This window comes from Bubalus bubalis, chromosome 8, assembly GCF_019923935.1.
Source record: "Bubalus bubalis isolate 160015118507 breed Murrah chromosome 8, NDDB_SH_1, whole genome shotgun sequence".
NCBI lineage: Eukaryota > Metazoa > Chordata > Mammalia > Artiodactyla > Bovidae > Bubalus > Bubalus bubalis.
The window spans coordinates 15,723,486-15,744,133 of record NC_059164.1 but is presented as its reverse complement, the minus strand read 5'-3'; the positions used below and the strand labels follow the sequence as shown (position 1 = coordinate 15,744,133).

At 36.5% G+C, this 20,648-nt stretch overlaps 1 protein-coding gene across 2 annotated transcripts in view; it reads right to left on the bottom strand.

Moving 5' to 3' along the window:
- The window catches only part of GLCCI1 (glucocorticoid induced 1), a 107,727-nt gene that overhangs the window by 41,442 nt on the left and 45,637 nt on the right, over window positions 1–20,648 (bottom strand). For both annotated transcript variants that reach the window (XM_006058671.4, XM_025290893.3), the window contains exon 3: window positions 12,894–12,980. In XM_006058671.4, the coding sequence (XP_006058733.4) occupies window positions 12,894–12,980 (87 nt within the window). The remainder of the gene's footprint in view (window positions 1–12,893; window positions 12,981–20,648) is intronic.

Here is a 20,648-nt window from a genome sequence, read left to right as displayed (position 1 = left end):
CCTTCTATTTGCCATGAAGTAATAGGGCTGGAAGTCATGATATTAGTTTTTTTTTAATATTTAGTTTTAAGCCAGCTCTTTCACTCTCTTCCTTCACCCTTTATCAAGAGGCTCTTTAGTTCTTCTTTGCTTTCAGCCATTAAGGTGGTGTCATCCATATGTCTGAGGTTGTTTACGTTTCTCTCACCTATCTTGATTGCAGCTTATAACTCATCCAGCTCGGCATTTTGTTCATGACGTGCTCAGCATACAGATTAAACAAACAGGGTGACAGCAGGCAGCCCTGTCAAACTCCTTTCTATCTTGAACCAATCAGTTGTTCCATCCAGGGTTCTAACTGTTGCTTCTTGACCCGCATACAGGTTTCTCAGGAGACAGGTAAAATGGTCTGGTATTCCCATCTCCTTAAAATGTGTAGTAATCTACAATTTCTTAAATTTGGCTCAACTCAAGAGAAATCTGGCCAACACGATCCAGATTTCTATGAGTCAGATAACATCAGCATCTACTCATCATTAAGGATTTCCCTTCTATTCATGGTCTGTAGGGGGTTCTCTTGTCTTAAATGTAGCTAAAATATATTTAGGTATTTCTTTGAACACTTTTCACATTGTAGTCTTATAAGCTTGGAGCAAAGCAGAAGTAGACTATACAGGTGCTTTCACTGACATTTAAGTCAGAAATCCAGATGCAGATTATCTGAGGTGGGGAGCATATCTCTGACTCAGAAAGAATGGATGTGATACAGCTGAATTTTATACCATGACAAGGAAGCAGGTCAAAGTTATTTAAAAAAACACACAACGAATTTTAGTAGCATATAATTTTAAAAATATTACTGTTTCAATAACATTAATAGTTTTGGCTTTCGTAATTTCCTCAGATCCCAGTTTTGTCATCTTTTATAAGTATTCTTAATATTTTATGTAGTCTTTACCCATATACTCATTTTCCAGGCTCAGTTATATAAAATCTACCATGAATATGCCATGCAAAGCCTACTAGTCTTTTATGTCTATTCCTCTTTTTTTTTTTTTTTTTCATCTTTACTGAAGTATAATTTACATTGCCTTAACTTCATCCATTGTAAGGGTAAAATTAAATAAGTTGTAATCACTTTGCAGAGTTGCACAAAGTAATCACGAATCAATTTTTAGGACTTTTTCATCCCCCCCCATATTTGCTTTGAGTCTAGCCAATCACCACTGCCTCCACCCTAGTCCCAGCCACATGCAACCGCTAATGGGCTTTATTTCCTCTATAGATTTGCCCTTTCTGGCATTTCAATATAAATGAAACCATATAATATGTAATCTTATTCATCTGGCTTCTTTCACTTAGCAGGGAGTGGCAAGCTACAGTCTGCAGGCCAAATCTAGGATGCCACATGTTTTTGTAAATACAATTTATTGGAACATAACCACACTCCATACTGTCTGTGGCTGCTTTCACCTACAGCAGTGGAGCTAAGCAGCTGCAGCAGAGGCTCTGTGACCCACACACCATAAAATAGTTACTATCTGGCTTTTCATAGAAAAACAAAATGTGCTGACTCTTGACTTAGTAAAACGTTTTTGAAGTTCATTCCCACTGTAGCATGTATCAGGATTCATCACAGTGTTCCTTTTTATTGCTGAACAGTCTGGTATTGCATGAATATACGACATTTTCTTTATCCATTTACCAAACAATGGCTATTTTGATTTTTTTGTTTTTAGAGGTGTTTTCAAGACTCTTAAAGAGTCCCAGAAATAGAATTGCTGGGCTATATGCTAAATTTCTGATGAAGTTTTCATTTATTCATTTTTGGCTGCACAGATTCTTTGCTGCTGTGCAGGCTTTTCTCCAGTTGCAGCGCGGGGCGGCCACTGTTTGCTGCGGTACACAGCTTCTCCTTGCGGAGGCGTCTCTCGTTGTGGGGCACAGGTTCTAGGTGCATGAGCTTCTTCAGCAGGTGCAGCACGCAGGCTCAGGAATTGTGGCTCATGGGCTCCAGAGCACAGGCTCAACAGTGTGGCACACAGGCGTAGTTGCTGAATGTGAGATCTCTTTGGGTCAGGGATTGAACCTGTGTTCCCTACACTGGCGGGCAGATTCTTAACCACTGGACCACCAGGGAAGTCTCTCTGATTATCTTTTAAGGAAACTGTCAAAACTGTTTTCCAAAGTTGGCTGTAACATTTTATTTTCCCAACAATGTTGAGGGAGCCGGATGCTCTTCATTCTTGCCATCACTTGGTGTTATCTGTCATTTAAATTACAGTCACTGTAGTAGTGTGTAGTTGTATCCTGAGGTTTAAATCTACGTTTGCCTAATGTCAAATGATGTTGAATACCTTTTCATGTGGTAATTTACCATCCATACATCTTTGATGAGAAATTTCTATCAAAGTATCTTACCCTTTTTTTAATGGGCTGTCTTCTTATTGATTTTTAAGAGTTCTTTATATATTCTGGATGTAAGTCCTATATCAGATATTTCTGTCTGGTTTTGTCTTTTCATCCTTTTAGTCATGTAGTGTAAATGTTCATTTAAATGAAGTTCAATTTTTTTTCTTTTATGGCCTTACTACTGGTACTGTATCTAAGAATGTCTTGCCTAATCCAAGGTCTTCTAGAAGATCTAAAATTTTAGAGCTTATATTCAGGACTATGATCCATTTTGAGTTCATTTCCCTCTATGGTGAGTGTCAAGGATCTAAGTTTCTTTTAATTTTGTATTGTTTGTATAACAAACAATTTTGTGATAGTTTCAAGTGAACAGCAAAGGGACTCAGCAAATGGACTCATGGATCCATTCTCCCCCAGTCTCCCTTCCCATCCAGGCTGCCACACAACACTGAGCAGAGTTCCATGTGCTATACAGTAGGCCCCTGTTGGCTATCCATTTAAAATGTAATAGTGTGTACATGTCCATCCCAAACTTCCTAACTATCCTTTCCCCTATCCTTCCCTCCTGCAATCATAAGTTCATTCTTTGTCTGTGAATCTTTTTCTGTTTTGTAAGTAAGTTCATCTGTATCATTTCTTTTTAGATTCTATATATGAGCCATATCATACAATATTTCTCTGAGTTTCTTCACTCAGTTTGACAATCTCTAAGTCCATCCATGTTGCTGCAAGTGGTACTATTTCATTCTTGTAAATGGCTGAGTAATATTCTATTGTGTGTGTGTGCATGTGTGTGTGTACACACATATACCACATCTTTATCTATTCTTCTGCCAATGGACATTTAGGTTGATTCCGTGTGCTATCATAAACAGCTCTTCAGTGAATGCTGGGGTACATGTATCCTATCAGCTCATGTTGTTCTCCAGATATATGCCCAGAAGCGGGACTGCTATGGATATGTAATTATTCTAGTACCAGTTGTTAGAAACACTGTCCTTTTCAACTGAGTTGTGTTGGCAGCTCTGCTAAAAACCGACCATAAAATACAAGGATTTATCCTTGGGTTCACCATTTTAAATCATCTATATTTTTTCTTTATGCTAGTATTTTGCCAAATTCATTAATATAGATTTACAAGAAGTAGTGAAATTATATAAGAAGTAGTTCTCCAAAATTTTCCTTGTTTTCAAAATTACTTTTGCCATTCTAGGTCCTTTTCATTTCCACATACATTTTAGGATCATCTTGTCAATTTTTACCAAAAACAAAAACCCTATGAAAAAACAGGGATTACACTAAATCAATATGAGGAGAATTACCATCTTAATGATAATATTGAGTTTTCCAATCCATGAACAGTCTTCTAGTTATTTAAATTTTTAAAAACTTTATCCAGCAGTTTTGTTTCCAGTGTACAAATTTTGAACTGCTTCTATTATATTTCTTCTTAAATATTTTAATATTTTTGATTCAACTATAACAAATTACTTTCTGATTTGGGGATTGTTCACATCTGATACCTAGACAAACACTTGATTTCTGTATGTTGATGTTTTTTTTCCTGCTGAACTTGTATTAGTTCTAGTAATTTATGTATTTGTATGTTCCCTAGGAATTTCTATATATAGGACCATATATCTGTGAATAAAGACAGTTTTGCCATTCCCAAATGTCTTATTCATTTTTTCTGCCTGACTAGAACTTCCTGTACCATACTAGGAGAAGTGGTGACAAGGTGACTGTAGACATCACTACCTTGTCTTAGGAGGAAAGCATTCCGGCTTTCACCATTGAATATGATGATGTCTGTAGGTTTTTCAGAAACGGTCTTTATCAGGCAGAGAAAATTCTCTTTTATTCCTGGTTTATTTAGAGATTTTTTTTTTAATCATGAATAGATACTGGAGCTTGGCAAATGCTTTCTCTGACTCTACTGAGATAATTATGTGGTCCTGTTCTTTAGTTTATTAATATAGTGTATTTACATTAATTGAATTTTGGATCTTAAAACAACTTTGCATTTCTAGAACCAATCTCACTCGCTCTTTGTGTATAATCCTTTTTATAAGCTGATAGATTTGGTTTGCTAATATTTTGTTAAGGATGTCTACATCTATGTTCAAGAGAGAAACTGATCAGAAATGTTCTTTTCTTGAGATATCTTTGCCTGCCAACATCAGATAACTCTAGACTGATAAAATACATTGGGAAGTGCTCCCTTCTCTTTTATTTTCTGAAAGAGCTTTTGAAGGATTGTTTCTTCTTTGAATATTTGATAGAATTCACCATATCAAACCTTGGGATTTTCTTTGCAGAACATTTTTAATTCCTTACTTAATTTCTTTATTGCTACAATTTATACTCATATTTTTCTATTTGTTCTTAAATCAGTTTTGGTAATTTGTTTCTTTCTAGTAATTCTTATCCTGCTAGAATTTTATCCATTTCATCTTATGTTCTATTAATAAATGATGACATACATTTGATTATAAGATTCCTTTATAAAACCTTTATGTTCTAAAAGGTTGGTAGTAATGGCACCTCTTTCACTATTCATTTTGGTAATTTGTATATTTTCTTCCTTGGTCAATCTAACTAATGGTTTGTCAACTTTGTTCATCTTTCCAAAAAAACAACTTTTAATTTCATTGACTTTTCTCTTATTTTTCTGTTTCATTAGTTTTTGTTATATTCTTTATCATTTCCTTTGCTTGCTTTCAGTATGATCTTCTCTTCTTTGTCTGGTTTCTTAAGATGGAAGCTTAGGTACTGATTTGAGAATTTTCTTTTATATGTGCACTTACATATAACTTTTCCTTGAAGTACTGCTTTATCTGTAAACACAAATTCTAAGCTGTCTTTTTTGCTTTCATTTATTCAAATATTTAAAATTTCATTTTTGGTATTAGGTAAATGTTCTTTAAATGACAAATATTTGGGTTTGTTACAAGATTATTTTCTGCTATATGATTTGAGTCTTTCACAACCTATTGAGTCTTGTTTTATGGCCCAGTTTATGGTCTAACCCAGAAAATGTTTCAATTTGAAAAAAATGTGTATTCTACAGTCAATGGGCAGTTTTCTATGTATGTTAGGTCAAGTTGACTGATTACACTGTTTAAACTCTTCTATCTCCTTGCTGGTTTTCTACCCAGTTCTATCAAATATTGTTAAGCAAAATGATTTCTTCTTCCATAGTTGTGCTTCATGCATTTTGAGACTGTTGTTAGATGTATGAACAATTATGAAATGTCTCTGTCTTCAGTAATATTTTTTTCTAAGTCTATTTCATCTGATAAGAAAGCATCATTACTCTTTTCACTGTGTAGCTTTCCCCATCTTTTTATTTTCAACCTACCTATTCATATCTTTGAATATAAGGTGTGTTTCTTATAGACAAGATATAGGTGAGCGTTGCTTTTTTATCCAATTCGACAATCTCTGCCTTTTGAACAGAATGTTCACTCCATTCACTGAATGTAATTAAATAACTGGATTTATTCCTGTCATTTTGCTATTTTTCTACTTGTGTCACATCTTTTTTACTCGTCTCTTCCTCCTTTAGGTGCTTTCTTTCATGATATTTTTTTATTGTATTGTTTTATTCTACTTTTGGGGAGAAGGCAATGGCAACCCATTCCAGTACTCTTCCCTGGAAAATCCCATGGATGGAGGAGCCTGGCGGGCTGCAGTCCATGGGGTCACAAAGAGATGGACATGACTGAGCGGTTTCACTTTCACTTTTCACTTTCATGCATTGGAGAAGAAAATGGCAACCCACTCCAGTGTTCTTGCCTGGAGAATCCCAGGGACGGTGGAACCTGATGGGCTGCTGTCTATGGGGTCACACAGAGTCGGACACGACTGAAGCGACTTAGCAGCAGCATCAGCATTCTACTTTTGATATTTTCTATTCTTATATAGAGTTATTTTGTCAGGAACTGCTCTAAGGATTATAACAAGAATTTTAATTTATTATCAGATCAGATCAGTCACTCAGTCGTGTCCAACTCTTTGCGACCCCATGAATCACAGCACGCCAGGCCTCCCTGTCCATCACCAACTCCTGGAGTTCACTCAGACTCACGTCCATTGAGTCAGTGATGCCATCCAGCCATCTCATCCTCTGTCGTCCCCTTCTCCTCCTGCCCCCAATCCCTCCCAGCATCAGGGTCTTTTCTAATGAGTCAGCTCTTTGCATGAGGTGGCCAAAGTACTGGAGTTTCAGCTTTAGCATCATTCCTTCCAAAGAAATCCCAGGGCTGATCTCCTTCAGAATAGACTGGTTGGATCTCCCTGCAGTCCAAGGGACTCTCAAGAGTCTTCTCCAACACCACAGTTCAAAAGCATCAATTCTTGGGTGCTCAGCCTTCTTCACAGTCCAACTCTCACATCCATATATGACCACAGGAAAAACCATAGCCTTGACTAGATGAACCTTTGTTGGCAAAGTAATGTCTCTGCTTTTGAATATGCTATCTAGGTTGGTCATAACTTTCCTTCCAAGGAGTAAGCACCTTTTAATTTCATGGCTGCAGTCACCATCTGTAGTGATTTTGGAACCCAGAAAAATAAAGTCTGACACTGTTTCCACTGTTTCCCCATCTATTTCCCATGAAGTGATGGGACCAGATAATTTATTATAGTCTACTTCAAAATAATATTTAATTTCAGTAAATGGGAATCTATATTCCAAAATATGTCTTTTCCCTTGTCCTCTTTTGTGTTATTACTGTTATATTTAATGTATATGTTATACACCCAGCATAATAGTATTATAATTATTGTTTCATGTAATCTTGTGTTTTAAACAGGTAGAAAAATGAGAAAAATGTATCTACAGATTGTTTTATATTTACTCACATATTTGCCATACCCAACACTCTTCAAATTTTCCTATCGATTTGAATTAAGCTGGAGTCAGTACCTTCAGTATTTCTTGTAAGACAGTCTCAATTCAGTTCAGTCGCTCAGTCTGACTCTTTGCGACCCCACCCAAGACAGGCGGGTCATGGTGGAGAGGTCTGACAGAATGTGGTCCACTGGAGAAGGGAATGGCAAACCACTTCAGTATTCTTGCCTTGAGAACCCCATGAACTGTATGAAGAGTAAGACAGCCTAGCAGCAGGAAATTCTGTGAATCTTTATCTCGGAATACTTTATTTCACCTTTATTTTAAAGGTTTTCTGAATATAGAATACTTGGTTGATATTTTTTCTTTTAGCACTTTGAATATGTCCCGCTTTACGGTTTCTAGTGTTCTGATAAAAAAAAAATCAGCCATTACGGTATTATTGGTCCCCTACTGTAACGTGTCATTTTTTTCTTCCAGTTTCAAGATTTTATCTTTTCCTTTGGCTTTCAGCAGTTTAACTATGATGTGTCTATGTGTAGTTTTTTGTTTTCATACTTGGGGTTTGTTGAGCTTCTTGAATTCATAGATTGTTTTTCATCAAATCTGCAAAGTTTTCTGCCATTATTTCTTCAAACTTATCTCCTCTCCCCTCTCCTCTCCTCCATCTCCATTTTGTGTATACATATGAACTTAATGTTTCCCCACAGGAATGTTTCCCTTTGAGGCTCTTCTGACTTTTCTTCCATCTTTTTCTCTGCTCTTTGAGAGTATTCTATTGACCTGTACTGAAACTCACTGATTCTTCTGCCATCTCAAATTTTCTACCAAGTTCATCTAGTGAATTTTTAATTTTAGTTACTATACATTTTAGCTCTATAGAGTTTTATATATTTTTTCCTAATAATTGCATCTTTGTGGATATTCTTTATTCATTGAGTCATAGATGTCCTACTTCCCTTTAATGCTTTAAACATGGTTTTCTTTAGTTCTTTGAACATACTTATAATAGGGGCTTTGATGTTTCAGTCTGCTAAATCCAACATATGGAGACATTTAGATACAGTTTCTACTGACTGTTTTTTATCCCTCAAGAATCAAGTTTAGTTTAGTCACTTACTCAAGTCTGACTCTTCGCGACTCCATGGACTGCAGCATGCCAGGCTTCCCTGTCTATGACCAACTCCCAGAGGTTGTGCAAACTCATGTCCATTGAGTCGGTGATGCCATCCAACCATATCACCCTCCATCGTCCCCTTTTCCTCCTGCCTTCAATCCTTCCCAGCATCAGGGTCTTTTCCAGTGAGTCAGCTCTTCACATTAGGTGGCCAAATTATTGGAGCTTCAGCTTCAGCATCAGTCCTTCCAATGACTACTCACAATTGATTTCCTTTAGGATTGACTGGTTTGATCTCCTTGCAGTCCAAGGGACTCTCAAGAGTCTTCTCCAACACCACAGTTCAAAGCATCAATTCTGTGGCCCTCAGCTTTCTTTATAGTCCAGCTCTCACATCCATACATGACTCATGGAAAAACTATAGCTTTGACTATATGGATCGTTGACGGCAAAGTAAGGTCTCTGTTTTTTAATATGATGTCTAGGTTTGTCATAGCTTTTCTTCCAAGGAGCAAGCGTCTTTTAATTTCATTGCCTCAGTCACCATCTTCAGTGATTCTGGAACTCAAGAAAATAAAGTCTGTCACTGTTTCCCCATCTATTTTCCATGAAGTGATGGGACCGGATGCCACAATCGTTGTTTTTTGAACGTTGAGTTTTAAGCCAGCTTTTTCCACTCTCCTCTTTCACTTTCATCAAGCTCTTTAGTTCCTCTTCACTTTCTGCCATAAGGGTGGTGTTATCTGCATACCTGAGGTTATTGATATTTCTCCCTGCAGTCTTGATTCCAGCTGGTGTTTCACCCAGTCCAGCATTTTGCATGATATACTCTGCATATAAGTTAAATAGCAAGGTGACAATACACAGCCTTGATGTACTCCTTTCCCAATTTGGAACCAGTCCATTGTTCCATGTCAAGTTCTAACTGTTGCTTCTTGACCTGCATACAGATTTCTCAGAAGGCAGGTTAGGTGGTCTGGTATTCCCATCTTTGAAGAATTTTCCACAGTTTGTTGTGATCCACACAGTCAAAGGCTTTAGCATAGTCAATGAAGCAGATGTTTTTCTGGAATTCTCTTGCTTTTTCAATGATCCAATGGATGTTGGCAATTTGATCTCTGGTTTCTTTGCCTTTTCTGAATCCAGCTTGAACATCTGGAAGTTCTTGGTTCATGTACTGTTGAAGCCTAGCGTGGAGAATTTTGATCATTACCTTGCTAGCGTGTGAGATGAGTGCAATTGTGTGGTAGTTTGAACATTCTTTGGCATTGCTTTTCTCTGGAATTGGAATGAAAACTGATCTTTTCCAGTTCTGTGGCCACTGTTGAGTTTTCCAAATTTGCTGGCATATTGAGTGCAGTACTTTCTCAGCATTATCTTTTAGGATTTGAAATAGCTCAGCTGGAATTCCATCATGTCCATTAGCTTTGTTCATATTGATGCTTCCTAAGGCCCACTTGACTTCGCATTCCAGGATGTCTGGCTCTAGGTGAGTGATCACACCACCGTGGTTATCTGGGTTTAAGATCTTTTTTGTATAGTTCTTCTGCATATTCTTGCCACCTTTTCTTAATATCTTCTGCTTCTGTTAGGTCCACACCATTTCTGTCCTTCATTGTGCCCATCTTTGCATGTAATGTTCCCTTGGTATCTCTAATTTTCTTGGAGAGATCTGTAGTCTTTCCCATTCTATTGTTTTCCTCTACTGATCACTGAGGAAGGCTTTCTTATCTCTCCTTGCTGTTCTTTGGAACTCTGTATCCAGATGGATATATCTTTCCTTTTTTCCTTTGCCTTTTGCTTCTCTTTTTTTCTCAGCTATCTGTAAGGGCTTCTGAGACATTTTGCCTTTTTTGCATTTCTTCTTCTTAGGGATGGTTTTGATCACCTCCTGTATAATGTTACAAACCTCCATCTGTAGTTCTTCAGGCATAGTTCCTCAAGTATGGGTCATCCTCTTTTGTTTCTTTGCATATGTCTAAATTTTTTGTTGAATGTGGACATTTTAGATAATATATTGAAGCAACTAGATTCTGATTTTGTTTGAGAGCAGCTGATAGACTAAAAGCCTGTTTTCCCCACAATATGTGGCCACTGACATCTCTCCTCCATTTCTCCTGCCCCTTCATTTTTCTAAGACTGGCTTTTTCATACCTTTTTAAGTGGTCTCCAGTGTCATCTTGCTGCTGCTGCTGCTGCTGCTGCTGCTAAGTCGCTTCAGTCGTGTCTGACTCTTTGCTGCTGCTAAGTCGCTTCAGTCGTGTCTGACTCTTTGCTGCTGCTAAGTCGCTTCAGTCGTGTCCGACTCTGTGCGACCCCATAGACGGCAGCCCACCAGGCTCTGCCGTCCCTGGGATTCTCCAGGCAAGAACACTGGAGTGGGTTGCCATTTCCTTCTCCAACGCATGGAAGTGAAAAGTGAAAGTGAAGTTGCTCAGTCGTGTCCGACTCCTAGCAACGCCATGGACTGCCGCCCACCAGGCCCCTCCGTCCCTGGGACTCTCCAGGCAGGAGGACTGGAGTGGGTGCCATCGCCTTCTCCAGCAGTGTCACCTTACTGTTTAGCAAAACACTATTCAGACATTTTACTCAAACACCTCAGTCCAATAAAGCTTCCACTCTCAGGATGTGTGTATATTTGAATGAGGTTTGTGTGTGGAACGAGGAGTGCATTCAAAACGTGGGCCTTTTACAAGCTGGCCTCAGATTTTATTACCACTGGGCCTGTTTAGTCTCATTTCCGCTTATTCTTAAGCTATACTACCCATTGAGAAGTGGGTGACTTGGGCCCATTTGATATTCTGCTACACTATTCTACAGCCTCCAGTCAACCTGGGATATGGGGTGAACTTATCAAGCCTCCAAGACTGTCTGACTTCCTAGAACTCTCTATAAAATCCTGCCACTCTGTGAGTCTGGGCTTGCCAGAAATCACCCCACAATCTCAGATCAGCAGAGCCATAGGTCCTTCCTACTTTGCAACTAAGAACGTTATTTTACTCTGTAATACTCCCTTAGCAAGGTTCTCTCTCCAGCAGGGGCAGCAAAGCTTCTGGTTTTCAAGGCCTGCCCCGTCCTGGCTGAAATACCACACCTGCAAAGCTGGAGATGAGGAATAGGGAAAGAAGCGTAGCACCAAGTAAGAACACCACAAACTTGTGTTATTCTTACCCTCAGGAGTTCAATACTTTCCATGAATAAGGTTTCTCAATTTGATTGATTTCCAGAGTGCTGAATTTGTTTTGATTATTTTGTCCAGCTTTATTATTCTATTGTGAGGAGAGTAGTTAAATCTCTCACTCCGTCATGCCAGCCATTCCTTTTTAATAGGGTATATCATGAACTGCTGTTGTCCAAAGTTCAACTACACCAAATCCTGGCTATAGCTTTAAGATTATATTTACCTGTGAGATAAAAGAGCAAATTTACTTTTTATTCAATATCACTCAATAGTCTATGCATGTATATATGTACTCAATGCCTATCTTAAACTAGATATACTGGAGACAGCTTCCTTTTTTGTTGCTGTTGGTAAAAATTGATTTTGTGCATGTGTGTTTGTATGTGGCATGGATAGGAGCTGAGGATTTCTCTACATCAATAATGTAATGAAGCAACTAAAAATGTAACACAGTCATAGGCAACAGACTATGCGAATAGACTACTGTATCTATTCAGTCCAGATACCATGGTACATGAGAAATACTGATACCTAAAGTATATGAAAATGATACTAAGAGGTATGCAAACTATCATATGAAATGTACTTGAGAGAAATGTCAATGTTTATCCTGGAGGAAAATGACATACTGCAAGCCTTTCAAATATTTAAATTATACTTTTTCAATATTGATACAGAGGGCAGAGTCAAAACTTAGGGGTATAATTTTAAGTTCAATATACAAAATAAACTAGTTAAGAACTTAAGCTGCAACAACTGAACTGGTTTGGTTCCCCTGCAAAGTGATGAGCTTTTTCACTGAGAATGACTATAATAGACCAGATGAACATTTTCTAAGAAGTGCTTTGTTCTTTTTTATTTTTGATTGGAGGATAATTGCTTTATAATGTTGTGTTGGTTTCTGGAGTACAACAATGTGAATCACCAGAAGTATACAAGTATGTATATAGGAGATGGACTAGATGATCTTTCAACTTTAAGTTTCTCTAACTTTATCGTACCTTTGTAAAAACTGTGATCTATAGTTCTAGTTGCTGTAATTCAAGAACAAGAACGCTGAAATGGGGAAAAAAATAACTAAAATGAACAAGATAAAATTACATAAAATCAGACTTCATTCTGGAAAGGCAAAAAAAGCTCAGTGAGTACATAAGAAATATTCATAAAAATATGAAGGGCACAAATCATGTAATCTCAAAATTATTCACCAAAAAGTGGAAAGCAACCCTTAAAACTCTGAAAGAGGTAAGTTTATCACAAATACAGGAAGTATCATTATATTCAGGAAATAGTTAAGATAATTTGCTAGGACCAGAGCATGTTACAGACTGGAAACAGAAGTAACTTACCTCTTTCAGTTGATCAGCACTCCCCCATGATGCAGAACGCTGATGTGATCTCTTTTCTGCACCTTCTTCTGCCCAACAACTAGGTGTCTTTAAAAAAAGAAACAAATAAAAAATGAGGAATTTTGTCTCTACTCCTTAATCTCATAGCAACTCAAACATATTAGCACATACCAATTATGGGGTTATACTAAATACTAAAAACCTTAAAAGCTAGAACTTTCATGACCCTGTGAAATGTTTATTATTCTAACTTAGATACAGTCAATCTAAGATGTCTCTGAGTAATGTTACTCAAAACATTTGGCTTTTTACATCAACATTAATAACTTAACGGAGAAGGCACTGGCTACCCACTCCAGTACTTTTGCCTGGAAAATCCCATGGACGGAGGAGCCTGGTAGGCTGCAGTCCACAGGGTCGCTAAGAGTTGGACACGACTGAGCGACTTTACTTTCACTTTTCACTTTCATGCATTGGAGAAGGAAATGGCAACCCACTCCAGTGTTCTTGCCTGGAGAATCCCAGGGATGGGAGCCTGGTGGGCTGCCGTCTATGGGGTTGCACAGAGTCGGACATGACTGAAGCGATTTAGCAGCAGCAGCAGCAGCAATAACTTAAAGTTATCAAATTCAAAGAGAACTGTGAAATATGCATATTGGTATTTTTTTTTTAAAAGAGAAAAGGCAAGCTAATTATGAAATGGTATTTTTATTATATAAAATACAAGTAAAATCAACAGCATGTGTTTAGAAGCAGTGGGCTTACAGATTACCTCTATGTCAAATATCTATTGATAGGTAGTACCGTTTTTTGAAAAACATCAAGCATGTTTATATAAAAATATGTTATTATAAAAATAGGAAAAGATTAGGCTAAATTGACTATAATATTTACTCTTGTTTTTGCTAAGAATAATTGCTTTACAGAATTTTGTTCTTTTCTGCCATGTATCAACATGAATCAGCCATAGGCATACACATGTCGCTTCCCTACCACCTCCCTCCCCATCCCATCCCTCTAGGTTGTTGTTACCACAGCCCCTGTTTGAGTTCCCCGAGTCATACAGCAAATTCCCATTGGCTATCTATTTTACATATCGAAATGTAAGTTTCCATGTTACTCTCTCCATACATTTCGCCTTTTCCCTCCTCCCCAAACCCTGTGTCCATAAGTCTCTTCTCTGTGTCTGCTTCTGCACTGCTGCCCTGTAAATAAATCCTTTGGTACCATCTTTCTAGATTCCATATACATGCATTAGTATATGATATTTATCTTTCTCCTTCTGACTTACTACACTCTGTTATATAGGCTCTAGGTTCATCCACCTCATTAGAACTGACTCAGATGTGCTCCTTTTTATGGTTGAGTACTATTCCATGTGTATATGTACCACAGCTCTTTATCCATTCATCTGTTGGTGGACACCTAGGTTGCTTCCATGTTCCAGTTATTGTAAACAGTGCTGCAATGAACATTGGGGTATATGTGTCTTTTTCAATTTTGGTTTCCTCAGGGTATACGCCTAGGAGTGGGATTGCTGGGTCATATGGTGCTTTTATTCCTAGCTTTTAAAGCAATCTCCTAGTTTTTTAAGTCTTCCATAGCGGCTGTATCAATTTAAATCCCACCACCAGGGCAAGAGGGTTCCCTTTTCTCCACACCTTCTTCACCATTTATTGTTTGTAGACTTTTTGATGATGGCCATCCTGACTGGTGTGAGGTGATATCTCATTGTGGTTTTGATTTGCGTTTCTCTAATAATGAGCGATGTTGAGCATCTTTTCATGCGTTTGTTAGCCACCTGTATGTCTTCTTTGGAAAAATGTCTGTTTAGGTCTTTTTCCCACTTTTTTATTGGGTTGTTTGTTTTTCTGGTATTGAGTTGTATGAGCTGCTTGTTTACTCTGGAAATTAATCCTTTGTAAACTGACTATAATTTAAAGCAGTGCATCTTAAAAAACAAAAAGAAACTGAGCTACATGTCAGCAAACAGAATTGCTTTTACCTAAAACATTTTGAGTGATTTAATCCATAATACACACTTCATCCAAATACACCATAAAACATTAACTGCCACATAGTAAGGTCGTTTACTGGTTGTATTAAAAATGAAAAATAGTAAAACTATCATCTTTAATATATGAGAAGATTTTTGCAACTTAGGGAACATTAAAACCACTATTTTAAGACAGACAAAGGGCACTGATTATCACACATAAATATAAATATATATAGCTTTAAAATTATTTTTTATTATGTACCTAAAATTCATGATTTATATTGAGGCTACATCTGTGACTCTACATAATGCACAACTTCTTATGAGGAAGCCATCAGTTCTATACAATTCAAAATGCTTGTGGACAACTTTTTAAATAATTACCAGCTCTTAAAAGTAATGATACTCCAAAATAAAACCAGTAACAACTGAATGCTAGTTGAATAAAAACACATATAAACTGCTTTAAGAGTTCAATACTAAAGTGAAACTATTTAGTCATATTATTGAGTAAAATATTTTATTTAGTTGGCATGTGCAAAGAGGTATTATTAATATATTAAATAAGCTGCTTGCAAATAACTGGTTATTAAAATTTCCTAATCTCAGTGTTTGATAAGAAAAACTACTCTGAAATTAATCCCTAAGTAGTTATATCTTTAACAATTTATTCTAAAATTATTCAATTATGATAGTTTTAGTCAAACTTTTCTTTTGAGAATCTATATGCCTTAATACTTTTGCCTTTCTACCAAACATAGGCATTACTCTAACCTAAAATCAGATGATTAAGGATCATCTGATTTTGGATCAAATGACTAAGGATCAATGTTTAAAACTCAAGAGTATATTTGCAGAAAATGAGTCAAATTTCTGATATGTTCCATAATTATTTAACAATAACATTATAACACTATTTTCATTTTGTAAGCTCTAATTTTTTCAAAGGATATTTATATAAACTGTATCTCCAACTTAGAGATAAATCAATAACCAGAAAAATTCTGCAGATGCCTCAATTCTGGCCAGCACACCAATGGCAAATGAAACTAAATCCGAGGTCTCATCTGAGGGTACCTTCTTTCTTCCTATTGTCATTCTTTTCTTAAAACTGAATGTGAAACCCTTTTGATCATTTGGAATGTAGTACTGCTTATACAAAAGAAATACATAAAAACTAACTGTAAAAAAATATTGTCCTGAAATCTATCTAGTAAATTACATATTTTTTTTTTTAAGTACAAAACCACTGGGAGAAATTCTTTCAATCATGTGGCTATAAAATGACATGAATATAAATTATTTAAGTATATTCATCAGTTTCAACTCTTCCAAAAAAGATTTCATTTTAATTGCACATATATACAAATATATTCTAAAGACTGCACTGTCCAAAACAGAAGCTACTAGCCACATGTAATAATTTAAATTAACAAAAATAAAACAGAAAATTCAGTTCCTTGGCCTCACTAGCATATTTTACATGCTTAATAACCACATGTAGCTACTGACTGCCATACAGAACAGCACAGATATAGCACATTTCTACCACTGCAGAAAGTTCTGTTGAGTGCAGTGTTTTAAAAATCATTGATTTTTAACAAGTTATTCAAATCAAACCAAAACCAAAGATGGCTACTTGGTCTTCTAATCTATAATTATGCTTCTGAAGCCACAGAGGATGAGTTAATTTGTATCTAATTTGTTAAGTCTGAGTACATGAGAAGTATTTTACCATTTGAATTAGGAAAACAACACAAAGTAGCAAAAGTTATTTGCTTTCATGCCAGCAAGAGATTCTTTTCCAACTGGCCAGTTATTCCGTCCATTAATCTAGAGTATAATTTTATGAACTGTCCTACTTATGTCCCGGATTTTAGTAAAAAAACTTATGAAAGAAGAATCCCATGGTCAAACAAATTTGGGAAATATAATATACTATATCTGTCTATTCAGTGTAACAATGCTATTAGCATTTCAAAACTCAAATATACAAACACACATACACAAATAACTTTTTTTTAAACCTGTTTTACTCTCTCTTACGGGCTTGCCTTGTAGCTCAGCTGGTAAAGAATCCGCCTGCGATGCAGGAGACCCCTGGGTTTGATTCCTGGGTCGGGAAGATCCACTGGAGAAGGGATAGGCTACCCACCTGAGTTGGGCTTCCCTGGTGGCTCAGCTGGTAAAGATTCTGCCTGCATTGTGGGAGACCTGGGTTTAATCCCTAGGTTGGGAAGATCCCTTGGAGAAGGGAATGGCTACCCACTTCAGTATTCTGGTCTGGAGAATTCCATGGACTGTATATCCATGGGGTCACAAAGAGTCAGATACAACTGAATAACTTTCACTTTCACATACTCTCTCTTACTTATATGATCCTAGAACACTTATTTTACACTTACTAACATTTCCAGGCAACCTGGAAAGAAACAAAAGAAATATAATCCTCAATGAGTGGAATCATATATAACAGCTTGCTTTTCAGCCCACATACTTAAGAGGATTCTTCCTTGCTAGCTACCTCCACTTAAACTACTAGGGAAGAGAAAATGAACCTTGGTTGGCAAAAAAAAAAAAAAAAAAAATCCCCTCTACATCAAAAGTATATCTATAGGTGGAAGAGGCCATTTTAAAATTTTACCTCTCAGAATCACACAAAGTCCAGCCCATGAAGCTTTAAGGACCCCCTTAGCCGGCCTACTATCTTGGTTTCCTGTGTGACGAATGTTGCTTCTCTGAGTGAAATAAACAAAAAATAATCCTACTGCACAGGACTACACATTTGTATTTAAGACTATTTTTAAAGACCAGTTTTAGGCTAATAGACAGACTGAGAGACATTACAGAGATTTTCTATATACCCTTCACCTCCACAGATGCACAGCCATCCCTACAGAGTGGGACATTTGTTATAACTGATGAACCCACACTGACACATCATTATTACCCAGAGTCCATAGTTTACATTTAGAGTTCACTCTTGGTGATGTGCGTTCTATGGGTTTGGAAAAATGTATAATGACACATATCCATCATTATAGTACCATGCTGCTGCTGCTGCTGCTGCTGCTGCTGCTGCTAAGTCGTGTCAGTCATGTTCGACTCTGTGAGACCCCATAGACGGCAGCCCACCGGGCTCCCCCGTCCCTGGGATTCTCCAGGCAAGAACACTGGAGTGAGCTGCCATTTCCTTCTCCAATACATGAAAGTGAAAAGTGAAAGTGAAGTCGCTCAGTCGTGTCCTACTCTTCGTGACCCCAGGGACTGCAGCCCACCAGGCTCTTCCATCCATGGGATTTTCCAGGCAAGAGTACTGGAGTGGGGTGCCATTGCCTTCTCCATACATATAGAGTTATTTTCACTGCCCTAAAAATCCCCTGTGCTCTATTAATTCCTCCCCATCTCCAAACCCCTGACAACCATTGATCTTTTTACTCTTTCCACTGTTTTGCCTTTTCTAGAATGTCAGGTAGTTAGAATCATATAGTAGGTTGCCTTTTCAGAGTTGCTTCTTTCACTTAGTAATATACATTAAAGGTTCCTCCATGCTTTTTTAAAAAAATATTTCTTGGCTGCATCAGGTCTTAGTTACAACACACAGGATCTTAGATCTTCGTTGCAGCATGTGGTGTATTTAATTGCGGCATGCGAACTCTTAGTTGTGGCATGTGGGATCTAGTTCATTCATTCATTCACCTACTGAAGGATATTTTGGTTGCTTCCAAGTTTGGCAATTATGAATAAAGCTGCTGTAAACACCTGTATGCAGGTTTTTCTAAGTTTTCAACTTCTTTGGGTAAATACCAAGGAACATGAATGCTGGCCTATAAGCTAAGAGTATATTTAGTTTTGTAAGATACTGCCAAACGTCTTCCAAAGTGGATGTACCACTTCTTTTATTTCCACCAGCAACATATGACAGTTCCTGTTGCTCTGCATTCTGCTCAGCATCTGGTGCTGTCAGTACTGGGTTTTGATCATTCTAGTAGATATCTGTGTGGAGTACCTCATTTTAACTGGCATTTCCCTACTAACCTATACTGTGGATGCCTTTTCATATGCTTGTTCACAGTGTGCACATCTTCCTTAGTGACCTGTCTGTTAAGGTCTTTGGCCCATTTTTTAATCAGCTAGTTTGTTTTCTTCTTGTTGAGTTTTAAAAGGTGTTTGCATATTTTGGATAAGGGTCTTTTATTAGATATGAACAATGGGTACTTTTGCTATTCATATCTGTATTCACAGACTATCAAGGGTGAATATGCTTTCCTGCTTTCTCAACTTCAAAATGGATCAAACTAACTCCTAGCAAAATATTCTTTTTCAATATGCAAGAGCCTAGAGTCAGTTCCAAAAATCTCACAAAAAAAAAAAAAAGAAAAAGCGAATCACTTCAGAAAATTCTCTTAATCTTACTTAAAACTTACTTTAAGTCCTATGTAAAACTTTAAAATCTGTATTTTTTGTGTGGTTTAAATTTAGTCTTAAAAATTTACTATAGTTTAATTGTTTTTACTTTACTTAAATAGATGATACTTAACATTATGGTACTAATAAACCTGACAAGAAAAGAAATGGAATTACTTGAAAAATCAATGATAATTAAATTAATAATTAAGAGTATAATCTGATTTTAAGGTACAGAAAAGTTTTTAAAATAGAAAATGACAAACCTCTCATTCTTCATAAATATGTCTTTGAGAGATTTGGTTTTCTTTTGACTAATAAATTTTTTTAACTTTTTAAAAACTTTGAAAAGACTATCCTGATGAAGCATTAAAAAATAGAGCACAAAAAGACTGTGACTATAATATTATGGTTCACTTTCCTGGTAACTGTATATAAGCTTATATAGTTTTATAACCAAATATAAACATAAATAGTCTCTTCACTAGTTAAGAAGTGTACAAAAGGAAGAGTCTGGCTAAAAACAAGAGCTTTAGGAATTCAGTGAGAGCAGTTACACACTCAGATTTTTTCATCATGCTCCAGCTACATACTAAGTTATGTGCTCATTCTGTTAGATTACAAAAATGTATAAAATCCATGTCTATTTAGGCTTAAAAGTGTTCCACACACAACTGAATAAAAGCCTGTGTAGTAATGGTTTGTGATTTTCTAGATTATTAGCCAGGGAACTTATTCAGAAGAGTTAAGAAGTTATATTTCTGTTTCAAGTTCTTAAGATGATGGAGGTGTTGGGGGTACATCTCTGGATTGCAATTTTTAAAAACAGGAAATACCACAGAAATCAACTATTACATCTATGTTATACATGATAAAGGTATTTGCCTGATCTGTAAGAAATGTTAATTTGAATAAAAGCAATCATAAATGTGCCCAAAATCTTAAGAATATTCATAGTAAATGTACCTCTAAAAACTAATCTGAAATGCACACCAAGAGAAGCAGTGGAAATAAATGTCTGCAAACAGAGAAAAGAAAAATTGTGGAACAGTCTTACAATACAAGAAAACACACTATACAGACTGTAATCCCACTTTAGTAACCAAATACACACAAAGAGAAAAAGACTTTAAAGAGATATTTCAAAATATAAATATGTTAAGAATTCTAGATAATTATAAATTCTTTTTTTCAACTGAGAAAAATCAAGATTTTAAAAAAGAGACTTAATACTTAATGACATAAAATGTTATGATTTATTAAATAGGTTATAAAACACTACCTGCAATATCATCTGAACTCTCTATTTTTTTGAACTCTATTGTTTAAATGGTCTGCAATTTAAATTT